Source organism: Saccoglossus kowalevskii, chromosome 6 (assembly GCF_978046115.1).
Source record: "Saccoglossus kowalevskii chromosome 6, keSacKowa6.1, whole genome shotgun sequence".
Taxonomy (NCBI): Eukaryota; Metazoa; Hemichordata; class Enteropneusta; family Harrimaniidae; genus Saccoglossus; species Saccoglossus kowalevskii.
In genome coordinates this window covers 37610212-37626757 of record NC_140646.1, presented here as the reverse complement: position 1 = coordinate 37626757, position 16546 = coordinate 37610212, and the positions used below count along the sequence as shown (strand labels likewise).

Here is a 16546-nt window from a genome sequence, read left to right as displayed (position 1 = left end):
CAAAAATTACATGGATACTTGATTCATTCAAAAATACTACAAACATTGGACAATATGGGACCCTGATGCACACCTGTTTGTTTTTGACTCCCGTGTGCGAAGCACAAAAAGGGAGTCTTTGCAGTTAGTGTGTGTGTATGTGTGTGTATGTGTGTGTGTGTATATGTGTGTGTGTGTGTGTGTGTGTCCGTCTGTTCCACTGATATCTCAAGAACCATACATCAGTTTTTGATGAAACTTGGTGCATAGATGCTCTGGGCCAATGCGCAGATTTAATTAGGTTTTGGTAAAAATCCATGCATATTAATTACCTAATTTGCATGATAATTAGCTAATTTTTAGCTGTTCCACTGATATCTAAAGAACCACTCATTGGATTTTGATGAAACTTGGCACACAGATGCTCCAAACTAATGCACAGATTTGATTAGTTTTGGGTAAAAATCTGTGTAATATTAATTACCTAATTTGCATAATGATTAATCAATTTTCGGCTTTTCCACTGATATCTCAAGTACTAATCATCACATTTCAATGACACTTGGTACATAGATGTCGTAGGACACTGCACAGACCTGATTGTTTTTAGGGTAATACGAGTACATATTAATTAGCTAATTTGCATAATTATTTAATTTTCAGCTTTTGATATTTCAAGTAGTAATCATCACATTTCAATGACACTTGGTACATAGATGTCATAGGAACACTGTACAGACCTGATAGTTTTTAGGGTAATATGAGTACATATTAATTACCTAATTTGCATAATTAATTAATTTTCAGCTTTTGATACATCAAGTAGTAATCATCATGTTTCAATGAGACTTGCTACATAGATCTTCTAGGATTATGCAGACACCTGATTAGTTTTAATTGGATATTAATTACCTAATTTGCATAATGTTCCACTGATATATAAAGAACCACAAATTGGAATCTAATGAAACTTTTAAAGAGAACTATGCAGAAACCTAATTAGTTTTTGGTAAATATTTATTCTTATTAATCACCTAATTAACATAATTAATTAACACTGATATCTCAATTACTGATCATCACATTTGAATAAAATTTGGTACATAAATGCTCTAGGACAATAGACAGGCCTGATTAATTTTGGGTTAAAATTTGTTCATATTAATTCTCTAATTAGCATAATAATTCATAATTTTTTTGTTCTGTTCTGTTCATATTAGTTACCTGATTTACATAATTAGTTTTCAGCTTTTCCATCAATATCTCATGTACTAGTAATTTTGAATTAATTTTTAATGTGTCTTCAATACTCTCAGCACACAGGAGTTCTTTCTAAGCTTTCTTTGATTCAGATTGTATTGAAAATGGCTGACTAGTGGTCATTTTGTTTTAATGAATGCAGTTGTTGGGCTATCTTGCCAACGTGTCCAGTCAGATCATGTTCAAGCTTCACATATACATCACACGTTTGCATATTTATTCATTTGGTTATCAAATTCAAGATGAGTGAACTACGATTGTTTGTCATCAAGATCGAACATTTCTGCTTTTTATGGTCCAAATCTCCATGGGACATGGGATCTTAGTTAATGTTCGTCACTTTGTTTGTCAGATCAGATTCAAAATGGTCTACTGGTAGTCATTATGTTTTAGTGAATGCAGTTTTAGAGCCACGTTCCTGTTCAAATGGTATAATGCAATTACATGTTTTCTCTTGGGCTACACGTAAATCATTATTTGGTATCACTTGCAGGCGCTAAAGGTCAACAGATATCACCGAAGGTCAATTGTGGTCACACCAAGTGATCCTTTCAATAATCCATACTAACAGTATTTTTGTTTTCTGACTAGTTACATACCATGACATTTGATGAAGTGCGTATCATTGAAGAAACCAACCCACGCTATTTGCAACTTGCTGATGTCCGAAGAGGATTTTTCTTTGTCTTCTTTGTTCTCACTAGTTTTTTTGGCACTGGTAACATTGCTAGCATTAACAGGTCAGTCACCTTTCCAGTTTGATCTTCACATATTTCACAAGAGATCTTCTATACAGAATGTTTTTTACATCAATTCATTTCTTTTGAAACAAATGTCATTCACTACTGATTCTAGCTCACACACTTTAAAATGCCACCTCCGAAATTGTGACAACATATTTCATATTTTAATGTGTTTTTCAATAATTTGTTTAAATTTTGTCATAGATATCATTCCCCATTGGCAACAGGACTTGTTCAAAATGTATGAACAAATATTTTGTGAAAGATGACAAATTTGGAGGAGTGATAATAAAACAATGGACAATTAATGCAAATATCAAAGAATTTATTGTAATTAGTCAATCTTGGACTTGTGATTTTTGTCACTTGACTTCAGACAGGAATGACAGAAATGGTCAAAGCATAAACAAAATCTATAATTTTAGTGTATGTACTCTTAGATTTACACAAATACCTTGCAATTTACTGTTGCATGTCGTTAAGTTTTACAGTTTGATTTGATTTAAAATGGTCAACTGATTTTATCTGTTACAGTTTTGATCCTGCATCAGTTTACTGTTTTTTAACTGTATTCAATCCATTTGTGATGGGAACTATGTTACTTTGCAAGGTGAGTAATGATCACTGGGACGGCTTTTAAATGAATCTTCTGGCATTGTCAATGTTTTTAGAATTACTGACAAGACATGACAACATAAGATGGCTGGCTGGTGGACATAAATTTTAGTGGTAAAAATCAATCACTACAAACTTGCAACGAAAAATTTCTGTGTTATAAAATCATACATAATGTTATATATGTGCATGTTAGTTGCTATAGCAACAAACAAATGGGTTCACTCCCAAATATACACAAATCCTTTGTAAAGGTATAATTTGCATGATGTGCCATAGAGGGCGCCTGTCTCCACTATCTCTGTGTGTAAAAGACCCAGCCTGGATAGGATCATTTCAACATGTTCCTTGCCTACCTTCTGTACAGTTGCAATCATTTGTTTTTACCTGGAAGACTATGGCTATGGATACTAAAGCTTAGATTTTGTCTGACTATACAACCCACTATCCCCATCCTGGCTATGCAATCAACCTACTATCCCCATCCTGGCTATGCAATCAACCCACTATCCCCATTCTGGCTAAGCAATCAACCCACTAGCTTCATCCACACCTAGCAATCAACCCACTATCTCCATCCTGCCTAAGCAATCAACCCACTTTCACCATCCCAACTAAGCAACCAACCCACTATCTCCATCCTGTCTAAGCAATCAACCCACTTTCACCATCCCAACTAAGCAACCAACCCACTATCTCCATCCTGTCTAAGCAATCAACCCACTATCCCCATCCTGACTAAGCAATCAACCCACTAGGTTCATCATTACTAAGATATCAGCCCACTATCTCCATCAAGACTAAGCAATCAACCCACTAGCTTCATCCAGACCCAGCAATCAACCCACTATCCCCGACTAAACAATCAACCCTACCAGCTTCATCTTGACTAATCAATCAACCCATTAACTCCATCCTGACTGTGCCTTTGCTGTATCTTTGGACCTGAGGGGTGCCCCACAACCATCCTGTGCCACTGCTGTATCTTTGAACCTGAGGGATGCCATGCAACCACCCTGTGCTACTGCTGTATCTTATGACCTGAGGGATGCCACACAACCACCCTGTGCCACTGCTGTATCTTATGACCTGAGGGGTGCCACGCAACCATCCTGTGCTTGTGCTGTATCTTTTGACCTGAGGGGTGCCCTGCAACCACCCTGTGCCACTGCTGTATCTTATGACCTGAGGGGTGCCACGCAACCATCCTGTGCCACTGCTGTATCTTTGAACCAGAGGGATGCCACGCAACCACCCTGCGCCACTGCTGTATCTTATGACCTGAGGGGTGCCCCACAACCATACTGTGCCACTGCTGTATCTTTGAACCTGAGGGATGCCATGCAACCACCCTGTGCCACTGCTGTATCTTATGACCTGAGGGGTGCCATGCAATCATCCTGTGCCACTGCTGTATCTTTGAACCAGAGGGATGCCACGCAACCACCCTGTGCCACTGCTGTATCTTATGACTTGAGGGGTGCCCCACAACCATACTGTGCCACTGCTGTATCTTTGAACCTGAAGGATGCCATGCAACTTTCTGTACCACTGCTGTATCTTATGACCTGAGGGGTGCCATGCAATCATCCTGTGCCACTGCTGTATCTTTGAACCAGAGGGATGCCACGCAACCACCCTGTGCCACTGCTGTATCTTATGACCTGAGGGGTGCCCCACAACCATACTGTGCCACTGCTGTATCTTTGAACCTGAGGAATGCCATGCAACCACCCTGTGCCACTGCTGTATCTTATGACCTGAGGGGTGCCATGCAATCATCCTGTGCCACTGCTGTATCTTTGAACCAGAGGGATGCCACGCAACCACCCTGTGCCACTGCTGTATCTTATGACTTGAGGGGTGCCCCACAACCATACTGTGCCACTGCTGTATCTTTGAACCTGAGGGATGCCATGCAACTTTCTGTACCACTGCTGTATCTTATGACCTGAGGGGTGCCATGCAATCATCCTGTGCCACTGCTGTATCTTTGAACCAGAGGGATGCCACGCAACCACCCTGTGCCACTGCTGTATCTTATGACCTGAGGGGTGCCCCACAACCATACTGTGCCACTGCTGTATCTTTGAACCTGAGGAATGCCATGCAACCACCCTGTGCCACTGCTGTATCTTATGACCTGAGGGGTGCCATGCAATCATCCTGTGCCACTGCTGTATCTTTGAACCAGAGGGATGCCACGCAACCACCCTGTGCCACTGCTGTATCTTATGACCTGAGGGGTGCCCCACAACCATACTGTGCCACTGCTGTATCTTTGAACCTGAGGAATGCCATGCAACCACCCTGTGCCACTGCTGTATCTTATGACCTGAGGGGTGCCCCACAACCATCCTGTGCCACTGCTGTATCTTTGAACCTGAGGGATGCCATGCAACCACCCTGTGCTACTGCTGTATCTTATGACCTGAGGGGTGCCCCACAACCACCCTGTGCCACTGCTGTATCTTTGAACCTGAGGGATGCCACACAACCACCCTGTGCCACTGCTGTATCTTATGACCTGAGGGGTGCCACGCAACTTCCTGTGCTTGTGCTGTATCTTTTGACCTGAGGGGTGCCCTGCAACCACCCTGTGCCACTGCTGTATCTTATGACCTGAGGGGTTCCCCACAACCACCCTGTGCCATTGTTGTATCTTTGAACCTGAGGGATGCCACACAACCACCCTGTGCCACTGCTGTAACTTATGACCTGAGGGGTGCCCCACAACCACCCTGCGCCACTGTTGTATCTTTGAACCTGAGGGATGCCACGCAACCATCCTGTACCACTGCTGTATCTTTGAACCTGCAGAAAAACCTGCAGCCATCCTGTGCCTCTATAGTATCTTCGGACCTGAGGGGTGCCACGCAACCATCATGTGTCTCTGCTATATCTTTTGACCTGAGGGGTGCCCTGCAACCACCCTGTGCCACTGCTGTATCTTATGACCTGAGGGGTGCCACGCAACCATCCTGTGCCACTGCTGTATCTTTGAACCAGAGGGATGCCACGCAACCACCCTGTGCCACTGCTGTATCTTATGACCTGAGGGGTGCCCCACAACCATCCTGTGTCACTGCTGTATCTTATGACCTGAGGGGTGCCCCACAACCACCCTGTGCCACTGCTGTATCTTTGAACCTGAGGGATGCCATGCAACCACCCTGTGCCACTGCTGTATCTTATGACCTGAGGGGTGCCATGCAATCATCCTGTGCCACTGCTGTATCTTTGAACCTGAGAGATGCCACGCAACCACCCTGTGCCACTGCTGTATCTTTGAACCTGAGGGATGCCACACAACCACCCTGTGCCACTGCTGTATCTTATGACCTGAGGGGTGCCCCACAACCACCCTGTGCCACTGCTGTATCTTTGAACCTGAGGGATGCCACGCAACCACCCTGTGCCACTGCTGTAACTTATGACCTGAGGTGTGCCCCACAACCACCCTGTGCCACTGCTGTATCTTTGAACCTGAGGGATGCCACGCAACCATCCTGTACCACTGCTGTATCTTTGAACCTGCAGAAAAACCTGCAGCCATCCTGTGCCTCTATAGTATCTTCGGACCTGAGGGGTGCCCCACAACCACCCTGTGCCACTGCTGTATCTTTGAACCTGAGGGATGCCACACAACCACCCTGTGTCACTGCTGTATCTTATGACCTGAGGGGTGCCCCACAACCACCCTGTGCCACTGCTGTATCTTTGAACCTGAGGGGTGCCACGCAACCACCCTGTGCCACTGCTGTAACTTATGACCTGAGGGGTGCCCCACAACCACCCTGTGCCACTGCTGTATCTTTGAACCTGAGGGATGCCACGCAACCATCCTGTACCACTGCTGTATCTTTGAACCTGCAGAAAAACCTGCAGCCATCATGTGCCTCTATAGTATCTTCGGACCTGAGGGGTGCCCCACAACCACCCTGTGCCACTGCTGTATCTTTGAACCTGAGGGGTGCCACGCAACCACCCTGTGCCACTGCTGTATCTTTGAACCTGAGGGATGCCCCACAACCATCCTGTGCCTCTGCTGTATCTTTTGACCTGAGGGGTGCCCCGCAACCATCCTGTGCTTCTGCTGTATCTTTTGACCTGAGGGTGCCCTGCAACCACCCTGTGCGTTTGCTGTATCTTTTGACCTAAAGGGTGCCCCCACAACCATCCTGTGCCACTGCTGTATCTTTGAACCTGAGGGATGCCACGCAACCACCCTGTGCCACTGCTGTATCTTTGAACCTGAGGGATGCCCCACAACCATCCTGTGCCTCTGTTGTATCTTTTGACCTGAGGGGTGCCCCGCAACCATCCTGTGCTTCTGCTGTATCTTTTGACCTGAGGGTGCCCTGCAACCACCCTGTGCGTTTGCTGTATCTTTTGACCTAAAGGGTGCCCCACAACCATCCTGTGCCACTGCTGTATCTTTGAACCTGAGGGATGCTACACAACCACACTGCCACTGCTGTATCTTATGTCCTGAGGGGTGCCACACAACCATCCTGTTTCTGCTGTATCTTTTGACCTGAGGGGTGCCCCACAACCTCTCTGTGCCACTGCTGTATCTTATGACCTGAGGGGTGCCACGCAACCATCCTGTGCCACTGCTGTATCTTTGAACTTGAGGGATGCCAAGCAAACCACCCTGTGCCACTGCTATATCTTATGACCTGAGGGGTGCCCCACAACCACCCTGTGCCACTGCTGTATCTTTGAACCTGAGGGATGTCATGCAACCACCCTGTGCCACTGCTGTATCTTATGACCTGAGGGGTGCCACGCAACCATCCTGTGCCACTGCTGTATCTTTGAACCTGAGGGATGCCACGCAACCACCCTGTGCCACTGCTGTATCTTATGACCTGAGGCGTGCCCCACAACCACCCTGTGCCACTGCTGTATCTTTGAACCTGAGGGATGCCACGCAACCATCATGTGCCACTGCTGTATTTTTGAACCTGCAGAATTCCCTGCAGCCATCCTGTGATTCTATAGTATCTTCGGACCTGAGGGATGCCTGCAACCACTCTGTGCCTCTGGTGTACCTATGTACCTGTGGGATGCCCCACAACCACCCTGTGCCACTGCTGTATCTTTGAACCTGAGGGATGCCATGCAACCACCCTGTGCCACTGCTGTATCTTATGACCTGAGGGGTGCCACGCAACCATCCTGTCCCACTGCTGTATCTTTGAACCTGAGGGATGCCACGCAACCACCCTGTGCCACTGCTATATCTTTGAACCTGAGGGATGCCATGCAACCACCCTGTGCCTCTATAGTATCTTCGGACCTGAGGGATGCCTGCAATCATCCTGTGCCTCTGCTGTATTTATATACCTGCAGGATTTCCTGCAACCATCCTGTTCCTCTGCTGTATCTTTGGACCTGAGGGATGCCTGCAATCACCTTGTGCCTCTGCTGTATCTTTGGACCTGAGGGATGCCATGCAATCACCCTGTGCCTCTGCTGTATCTCAGGACCTGAGGAATGCCCCCAACCTCCCTGTGCCCTTGTTGTATGTTAAAACCGGGGGGGGGGGGTGCCCTGCAACCATCCCATCCCTCTGCTATATCTTTGTACCTGTGGGATGCCACACAACCACCCTGTACCTCTGCTGTATCTTTTGTCCTGAGGGATACCACACAACCATCCTGTGCATCTACTGTATCTATGTACCTGTGGGATGCCCCACAACCACCCTGTACCACTGCTGTATATTTGGACTGAGGGATGCCACGCAACCAGCCTGTGCCACTGCTATATCTCTGGACTTGACGAATGCCACGCAACCACCATATGCCTCTGCTCTATCTTAGAGCCTAGGGGATGCACTGCTTTAGCTTAGGACCTCAGTGATGCCTCAAAACTAACCTATCCTTCGGCTCTATCTTTGGACCTGAGCGATGCCCTGTATGCCCTTGTACTATGATCCAGTACTATACTAGACTGACATGATGTACTTCATTTATGAACCAGTATTATACTAGACTGCCATGGTGTACTTCATTTATAAAACAGTATTGTACTGGACTGATATGGTGTACTTCATTTATAAAACAGTATTGTACTGGACTGACATGGTGTACTTAATTTATGGACCAGTATTATACTGGACTGACATGGTGTACTTTATTTATAAAACAGTATTGTACTGGACTGACATGGTGTACTTCATTTATAAAACAGTATTGTACTGGACTGACATGGTGTACTTCATTTATAAAACAGTACTATACTGGACTGATATGGTGTATTTCATTTATGGACCAGTATTATACTGGACTGATATGGTGTATTTCATTTATGGACCAGTATTATACTGGACTGACATGGTGTACTTAAATTATAAAACAGTACTATACTGGACTGATATGGTGTATTTCATTTATGGACCAGTATTATACTGGACTGATATGGTGTATTTCATTTATGAACCAGTATTATACTGGACTGACATGGTGTACTTCATTTATGAACCAGTACTCTACTGGACTGACATGATGCACTTCATTTATGAACCAGTATTATACTGGACTGACATGGTGTACTTCATTTATGTACCAGTACTATACTGGACTGACATGATGCACTTCATTTATGAACCAGTATTATACTGGACTGACATGATGTACTTCATTTATGGACCAGTACTATACTGAACTGACATGGTGTACTTCATTTATGTACCAGTACTATACTGGACTGACATGGTGTACTTCATTTATGAACCAGTACTCTACTGGACTGACATGGTGTACTTCATTTATGAACCAGTACTCCACTGGACTGACATGATGCACTTCATTTATGAACCAGTATTATACTGGACTGACATGATGCACTTCATTTATGAACCAGTATTATACTGGACTGACATGATGCACTTCATTTATGAACCAGTATTATACTGGACTGACATGGTGTACTTCATTTATGTACCAGTACTATACTGGACTGACATGATGCACTTCATTTATGAACCAGTATTATACTGGACTGACATGGTGTACTTCATTTATGTACCAGTACTATACTGGACTGACATGATGCACTTCATTTATGAACCAGTATTATACTGGACTGACATGGTGTACTTCATTTATGTACCAGTACTATACTGGACTGACATGATGCACTTCATTTATGAACCAGTATTATACTGGACTGACATGGTGTACTTCATTTATGTACCAGTATTATACTGGACTGACATGATGCACTTCATTTATGAACCAGTATTATACTGGACTGACATGGTGTACTTCATTTATGTACCAGTACTATACTGGACTGACATGATGCACTTCATTTATGAACCAGTATTATACTGGACTGACATGGTGTACTTCATTTATGTACCAGTATTATACTGGACTGACATGGTGTACTTCATTTATGAACCAGTACTCTACTGGACTGACATGATGCACTTCATTTATGAACCAGTATTATACTGGACTGACATGGTGTACTTCATTTATGTACCAGTACTATACTGGACTGACATGATGCACTTCATTTATGAACCAGTATTATACTGGACTGACATGATGCACTTCATTTATAGACCAGTATTATACTGGACTGACATGATGCACTTCATTTATGACCCAGTATTATACTGGACTGACATGGTGTACTTCATTTATGTACCAGTACTATACTGGACTGACATGATGCACTTCATTTATGAACCAGTATTATACTGGACTGACATGATGCACTTCATTTATGAACCAGTATTATACTGGACTGACATGATGCACTTCATTTATGAACCAGTATTATACTGGACTGACATGGTGTACTTCATTTATGTACCAGTACTATACTGGACTGACATGATGCACTTCATTTATGAACCAGTATTATACTGGACTGACATGGTGTACTTCATTTATGTACCAGTATTATACTGGACTGACATGGTGTACTTCATTTATGAACCAGTACTCTACTGGACTGACATGGTGTACTTCATTTATGAACCAGTACTATACTGGACTGACATGGTGTACTTCATTTATGGACCAGTATTATACTGAACTGACATGATGCACTTCATTTATGGACCAGTACTATACTGAACTGACATGGTGTACTTCATTTATGAACCAGTACTACACTGAACTGACATGGTGTACTTCATTTATGAACCAGTACTCTACTGGACTGACATGGTGTACTTCATTTATGTACCAGTACTATACTGGACTGACATGGTGTACTTCATTTATGAACCAGTACTATACTGGACTGACATGATGTACTTCATTTATGTACCAGTACTATACTGGACTGACATGGTGTACTTCATTTATGAACCAGTACTATACTGGACTGACATGATGTACTTCATTTATGTACCAGTACTATACTGGACTGACATGGTGTACTTCATTTATGGACCAGTACTATACTGGACTGACATGGTGTACTTCATTAATGGACCAGTACTATACTGGACTGACAAAGCGTTGTCCACTCACATATTTTCTGATGTTAAAATTATCTTTTGAAGTTTAAGAAATACTGTTTAGTTGATTTCTGGTTTGGTAAATATGTAGCAGCAGGTATAACGTGATATTTGGCTTGAGATATTTGTATATCCCCAATAAAGGCTCATAATGAGGGGTCCTCTTCAATCAAAAGAAACTTACATTTACTGTACATATCCCATACAAAGAAACTGGACGTCAGATGGACATTTCCACTATCAACCCATCTATCTCTCAGATCTATCAGAGTGAAACACTTGGACTTAAGATGAAATGGTGATAAGATTTGAGGGTCTTTTTGATTGTACATCCAATGTGGCAATGAGTGAAAGTGAGGGGAGGGTCTGCATACTGGCATTAACTATAGGGTCAGAAAGTCCCAAGGTTGACAGATACAATAGGCACAATAGCACAGTAAAATGATGCAATGACAATGAATGTCAAATGGAGTGTAAAGAAATAGCATAGTAGGCTATGTACTAATAATAGGTATAATAGCCCACACCTACAGTCAGTATGCTCATATGAACATTGCTAGTTTTGATTTCATAACCTTTTACTGTAATCACTTTGTATTTAGTGAATAATTCAAGGTGTTTATTTGTAAGGGTGCATTAGCGGAAACTGCTCAACTTGCTGTGGGGCTGTATTTTTGAATAGGGGGGCAAGGAGGGGGTTCTTTCACCTTTTTTTTAATCTATAGACACCCCAAATATAGCCATACTGGGATAAGTAATCTTAAAATCACAGTATACACATTCAGTTCCAGGATAAACCTACATTTTTTCTGTCTATGCAAAAAGATTAAAATGTTCATAATTTACTTCCCTGTTACAATCGCTTTATTATATCTTGCTTTAGTATGCTTTTATGTGTTCATTTTTTTTGTGAATTTTGAACACATTCGTGAAATATTAAGAGCTGATACATTACATTTGTTTTGTTGAAATGAAAACGCAGAAAAATGGTGTGTCCATATTGTATTCCTCTCTCTTATAAAAAGTTCTTGTTGTTTACTTCTGGTAGTGTAAATCATACTTGAATTCAAAAAATATAATATTAATAAATTCAACTACATAGAAACTTTTGCTAGCTCTTCAAACAACTAGAGCTTATCAGTTTACCAGAAATTTCTGCTTTGTTATCAACCACTTCATCATAGTGTTTGTTATTTTGTTCCTCCTGTCTCTAATTTTAAAAGTTCTATATTTTTTTCATCAATTTTGTGAATACGGTACGCTTTTGCTATAGCTTGAATTGTCACTATGTGACTGCCGCTTCTCCTTTCCCCCTGTCCATTGTCATGCAGATGTCCATTCATACATTGTTATGCAAATCGGAAATGCACGTATAGAACTTCGGCAGTTAGATGAGTTACACGCAAACTAATGTGTTTGAAAGTTTCTCGATGCAAGGAAAACAACTTTGTGGATGTATAAAAGTAATGGAAACACCTGCATGTGGTTTATGAATTGCATGCCCCTCTTTTCATTGCTTTTACCTTATATTTCTTACCAAAGAATAGGACTTTCCCAACTTTCATGCACCTGCTATTGGCTGTGGTATACACATAACTTTTAAATGCTGGGAAAAATTCGCCAACCATGCTATGAGAAAAGAGAGGGGAAATGGGGCCAGTGTTCATTTCTAAAACTTTCAGTGTGTTTATTGCCTCTGCTTTGTTTGTTCCTATTTTTACATTGGTTTGCCCTGGTGTGAACATTTTCCGCACCTGCTCTGTGTGGCAGCAAAAAAGTTTTGTTAAAAGCAGAAAGCTTAGCAAAACTATTATTTCAGTGCTGCCAAAAAGGGAGAAAAGTGTGGCATGCTTGTGAGCAATAATGCTTCTGTGCATTTTCCTTTTGTTTCAGTCACTTTCCCATTTATTTGTTGCACAAAATCAAAATCTGTAATCTTAGTGGCGCACCTGTTTTTAGATGTCCTGTAGTTTTTACTGTGCTAGGAACACAATGTGAAAGAGAGGCAAGGCAATCAACAGGGGAAGAGCCCTGGTAAATTGAATTCATCGTCTCTCTCATGTATAAAGTAGAATTGCAAGTTTGAAATAGTATGTTTATTGCTTTCACTTTTTCTTGCAATGCTGACACTAAGAAACTTAAAAAAACAATTTCATTTCAACAAAAATGTTGTATTCATTTGTTTTTCTTTAGATTATGATTCCTATGATGATGGTAACATGTACATTTCATGCCATTCATATCACTCAACAAGTTCCTACAAAAAGTTTATTCTTGATTGTACTTTTGATGTCTGATCTTATGGCTCTGCAGTTTTTCTTCATGGTACGAGACACTGGAAGTTGGTTAGAAATTGGAACAAGGTATGAACAACAGATAGGAAATCATTTGATTTGTTATTGAAACAAATGAAGTTTGCAAAAATGTTTTTATTTTGTTCCTATTCCTTATCATGTTGGAAGTTTTATTTTATATACCTTCCACTAGCAAATCTGAGAGCAATTATTTGATTCTTATTTGCGCTTCTATAAATGGTAACATCAGTTGCCGTTTAGATCTGACCCTGTCGTTGTATGGAACACAGAAGCACACATTTAACTATCATAAACTCAAAGTGTTCAGTAAAAAGCCCTGACAATACATTGACATGATGTTAAATTTTTCATTTGCAGTAATAAAAGCCCACATATATATGTTGACTGTTAATCTCATGATTGGTAATAGGGTTAACCCCCCACACCTGCTTGCAACACTGCTAGCCCCCTCCGTACACACTCCCAATACACCAGCCAGCATTTATAAGCGAAATGAGTTGTTTGCCCATTAAATTATCAGCACTTGTTTCTATGCATGTGAGTGCATGACACTTTGTTTAAGGTGAATTTCTCTTGTAGTAGGTTCACTGGTGGATACAGCTTGCATTGAATTCTCTGCACTTGATCGCTTTTTTCTCTACTGCTGGTAATCATTGCGTGGGTGTGAGGAGACACCTGTGTCTGCATTCATTACACAGTACACCATGTGCCAGCATTTCATTTCTCTTTACTCTTTCCCTGACTGCTGCAACTCGTATCAACCTTCGCCAAAATCCACATATTTAATATTTTTTTTGGGGGGGGGTAATATTCCAAAAAAAGGTCAGTGCATTAACAGTATTCATCTGCTACTCATTATCTAATATCAAATAAAATGTGTTTATTTAGACCAAGGTTCATTGTTTTCTGCCTCGTAATCTTTATTCAAACATCTATTATTATATTTGTATCTATATTTTTAATGAAAACATTCATAATTATTTATCATATTGTAATTTCCACATATTTCTATTGTTCTGTATGTGAATAGAAAAACTATTCATATTGAAAATATCAATTACATGACATGGATATTTTTTAAACTTTCCACTTTTGTGAAACTCTGAAGGGCTCCCTAGATTTGAACACATGAATATTTTGACATAAAGAGATAAGTTGGTGTTCCAAATTCAAGCCCATTCGTGTTATTCGGCACAACAGATTTCCTGCACAAGTTCCAAGTCCCGGGTACTAAGGTGGAAAAATTAAGCAGTCCTTTCCACATTTCTTCACAGAAAATATTGAAATAATGTCAAAAAAATGTATTGTTGTTAGAATGAATGAATGTGGGAACTACCATAATTCTGACAACACACTGGGGGGGGGGGGGTATTGTGAGAATTGCTATCTAGTTGAATTTACATTGATAAATCATGTGCATGTAAATACAACACAACTCTCACTGTCAAATCTCTTCAATGCATTCCTACCATTGTGTCTCCTTTACAGTATTTTACTAGTTTACGATTAAGAGAATAACTTTTCATGTAAACTTAATCATTAATAATCCCAGTTTGAGATAAAAAATAATGCTAGCCACCTACATACCGTAATTTCATTTGAGTTAATATACTTCCAAACAATAAGCATATAATTGGAGAACCGCATTCAAAATAATAAAAATAACTATGTTGAATATACGTTTATCAAATTAGTACAGTTTGTGTTTACTAGTAAACAAATAGACAAATAACACACATTCTATGTGCTGTCCTCATTATGCTCTCAAGGACACAGTTAGCTCAACATCCTACAAAGTTGTTAAAAAGTCATTGTTTCAATTAAAACATTTGCATGTATGTGGATATCCATGGAGTGCTAAAATATAGTGCACTTCAGTAACATTGTTAGTATTCTCCACAAGTCGCTGCTGCTTACTTAAATAATAGGGGTGTTATGAAATAAATAAATCATATTTTGACAATCAAAAATACAATAAATATGATTTTTGGCTTATGTGCACTTCTATTGGCAGTGTTCTTCAAATTGAGCAAATACAATATATCACTCAATCCTAAACATTATGGGAGATCTGTCGAAACTTGCATATAATAATTTTTTTTTTTTTTCAGTATCAGTCATTACGTCATTGTGATGTGCATGATACTCTTTATCATGCTCCTCCTGGTGGTTGCCAAGTTATTTACAACTGCTACATTTCCATGGATACAGTGGTTGTCAAGGAAAACTCATATCCAATGAGCACAGGACACTGGTTTTAGCCAACAACACACATGTAATTAATCAATTGTGATGAGTTTCCAGTGAGCAAGACGATGTACAGAAGATGATGGCTTTAGAGAAAAATGGCATCAAGTATAATTTTTAAATAATGAGAAATAAAAAGACACTGCTTTTTTTTAAATTGTTGATGTTTATAAGCGTTTTAGTCATTTATATTCTAACTACTGTAAGATAATCGTGCAATCGTCATGGTAATTTTGTAAAAAGTTGTCCCCATAAACATAAAAGTCTTTGCAACTTGCAACACATAAGTATTTAATTTTTCCCATCATGCACCCACTGTTCTTAGTACCGTTACCATGGTTACATAAATCAGAGGATGTGATGATACGAGAAAATAAAACACTATTTGAAGGGAGAAAATAAGTCACATCGTTCTCTCACACTCAATAAAATCTCAGTGACCATTTTGCGTCTTAAGTTCTAAATAAACAAAAATCCATGCAGATTTTGAAAGCAGTGAACAGGAACACGGTTAGCCCAAAATGAGGTCACTTTCTATAGCTTTGTTATGCTGTACATTACCTCTCCTGTGAGTGTTCAACTTTTTTCTGGACCTCAGTATTTACTGTAAACCATTTAATGTTCACTGAAATGTTTGCAAGTTCAGGATTTTATGGCATTTATGAAAACAAAACTGCTCGAAAGTCATCATGACATGCTAATTTAAGTTCATATTTTATATGTTTGGATGACAAAGAAAGAAATAACTGATTATATACCATATGCTCCGGTTTTTGGTAGTTGAAATAAGAGCTCTCTGGGGAAAATTAGTAATAATCACTGAGCGAAAAAATTAACATATTTTGCTTGGTGATTATCATCCATTTTAATAATTCTCTGACTTCCTGCACTTTGTC

General features: G+C 40.6%; 1 protein-coding gene across 1 annotated transcript in view; it reads left to right on the top strand.

Moving 5' to 3' along the window:
* The window catches only part of LOC100369321 (GPI ethanolamine phosphate transferase 1-like), a 67089-nt gene extending 51282 nt beyond the window's left edge, over window positions 1–15807 (top strand). The window contains exons 16-19 of the mRNA XM_006816923.2: window positions 1831–1979; window positions 2517–2592; window positions 13282–13451; window positions 15515–15807. Coding sequence (XP_006816986.2) covers window positions 1831–1979; window positions 2517–2592; window positions 13282–13451; window positions 15515–15644 — 525 coding nt within the window. The 3' untranslated portion in view covers window positions 15645–15807. The remainder of the gene's footprint in view (window positions 1–1830; window positions 1980–2516; window positions 2593–13281; window positions 13452–15514) is intronic.
* The last annotated feature ends 739 nt before the right edge of the window (window positions 15808–16546 follow it).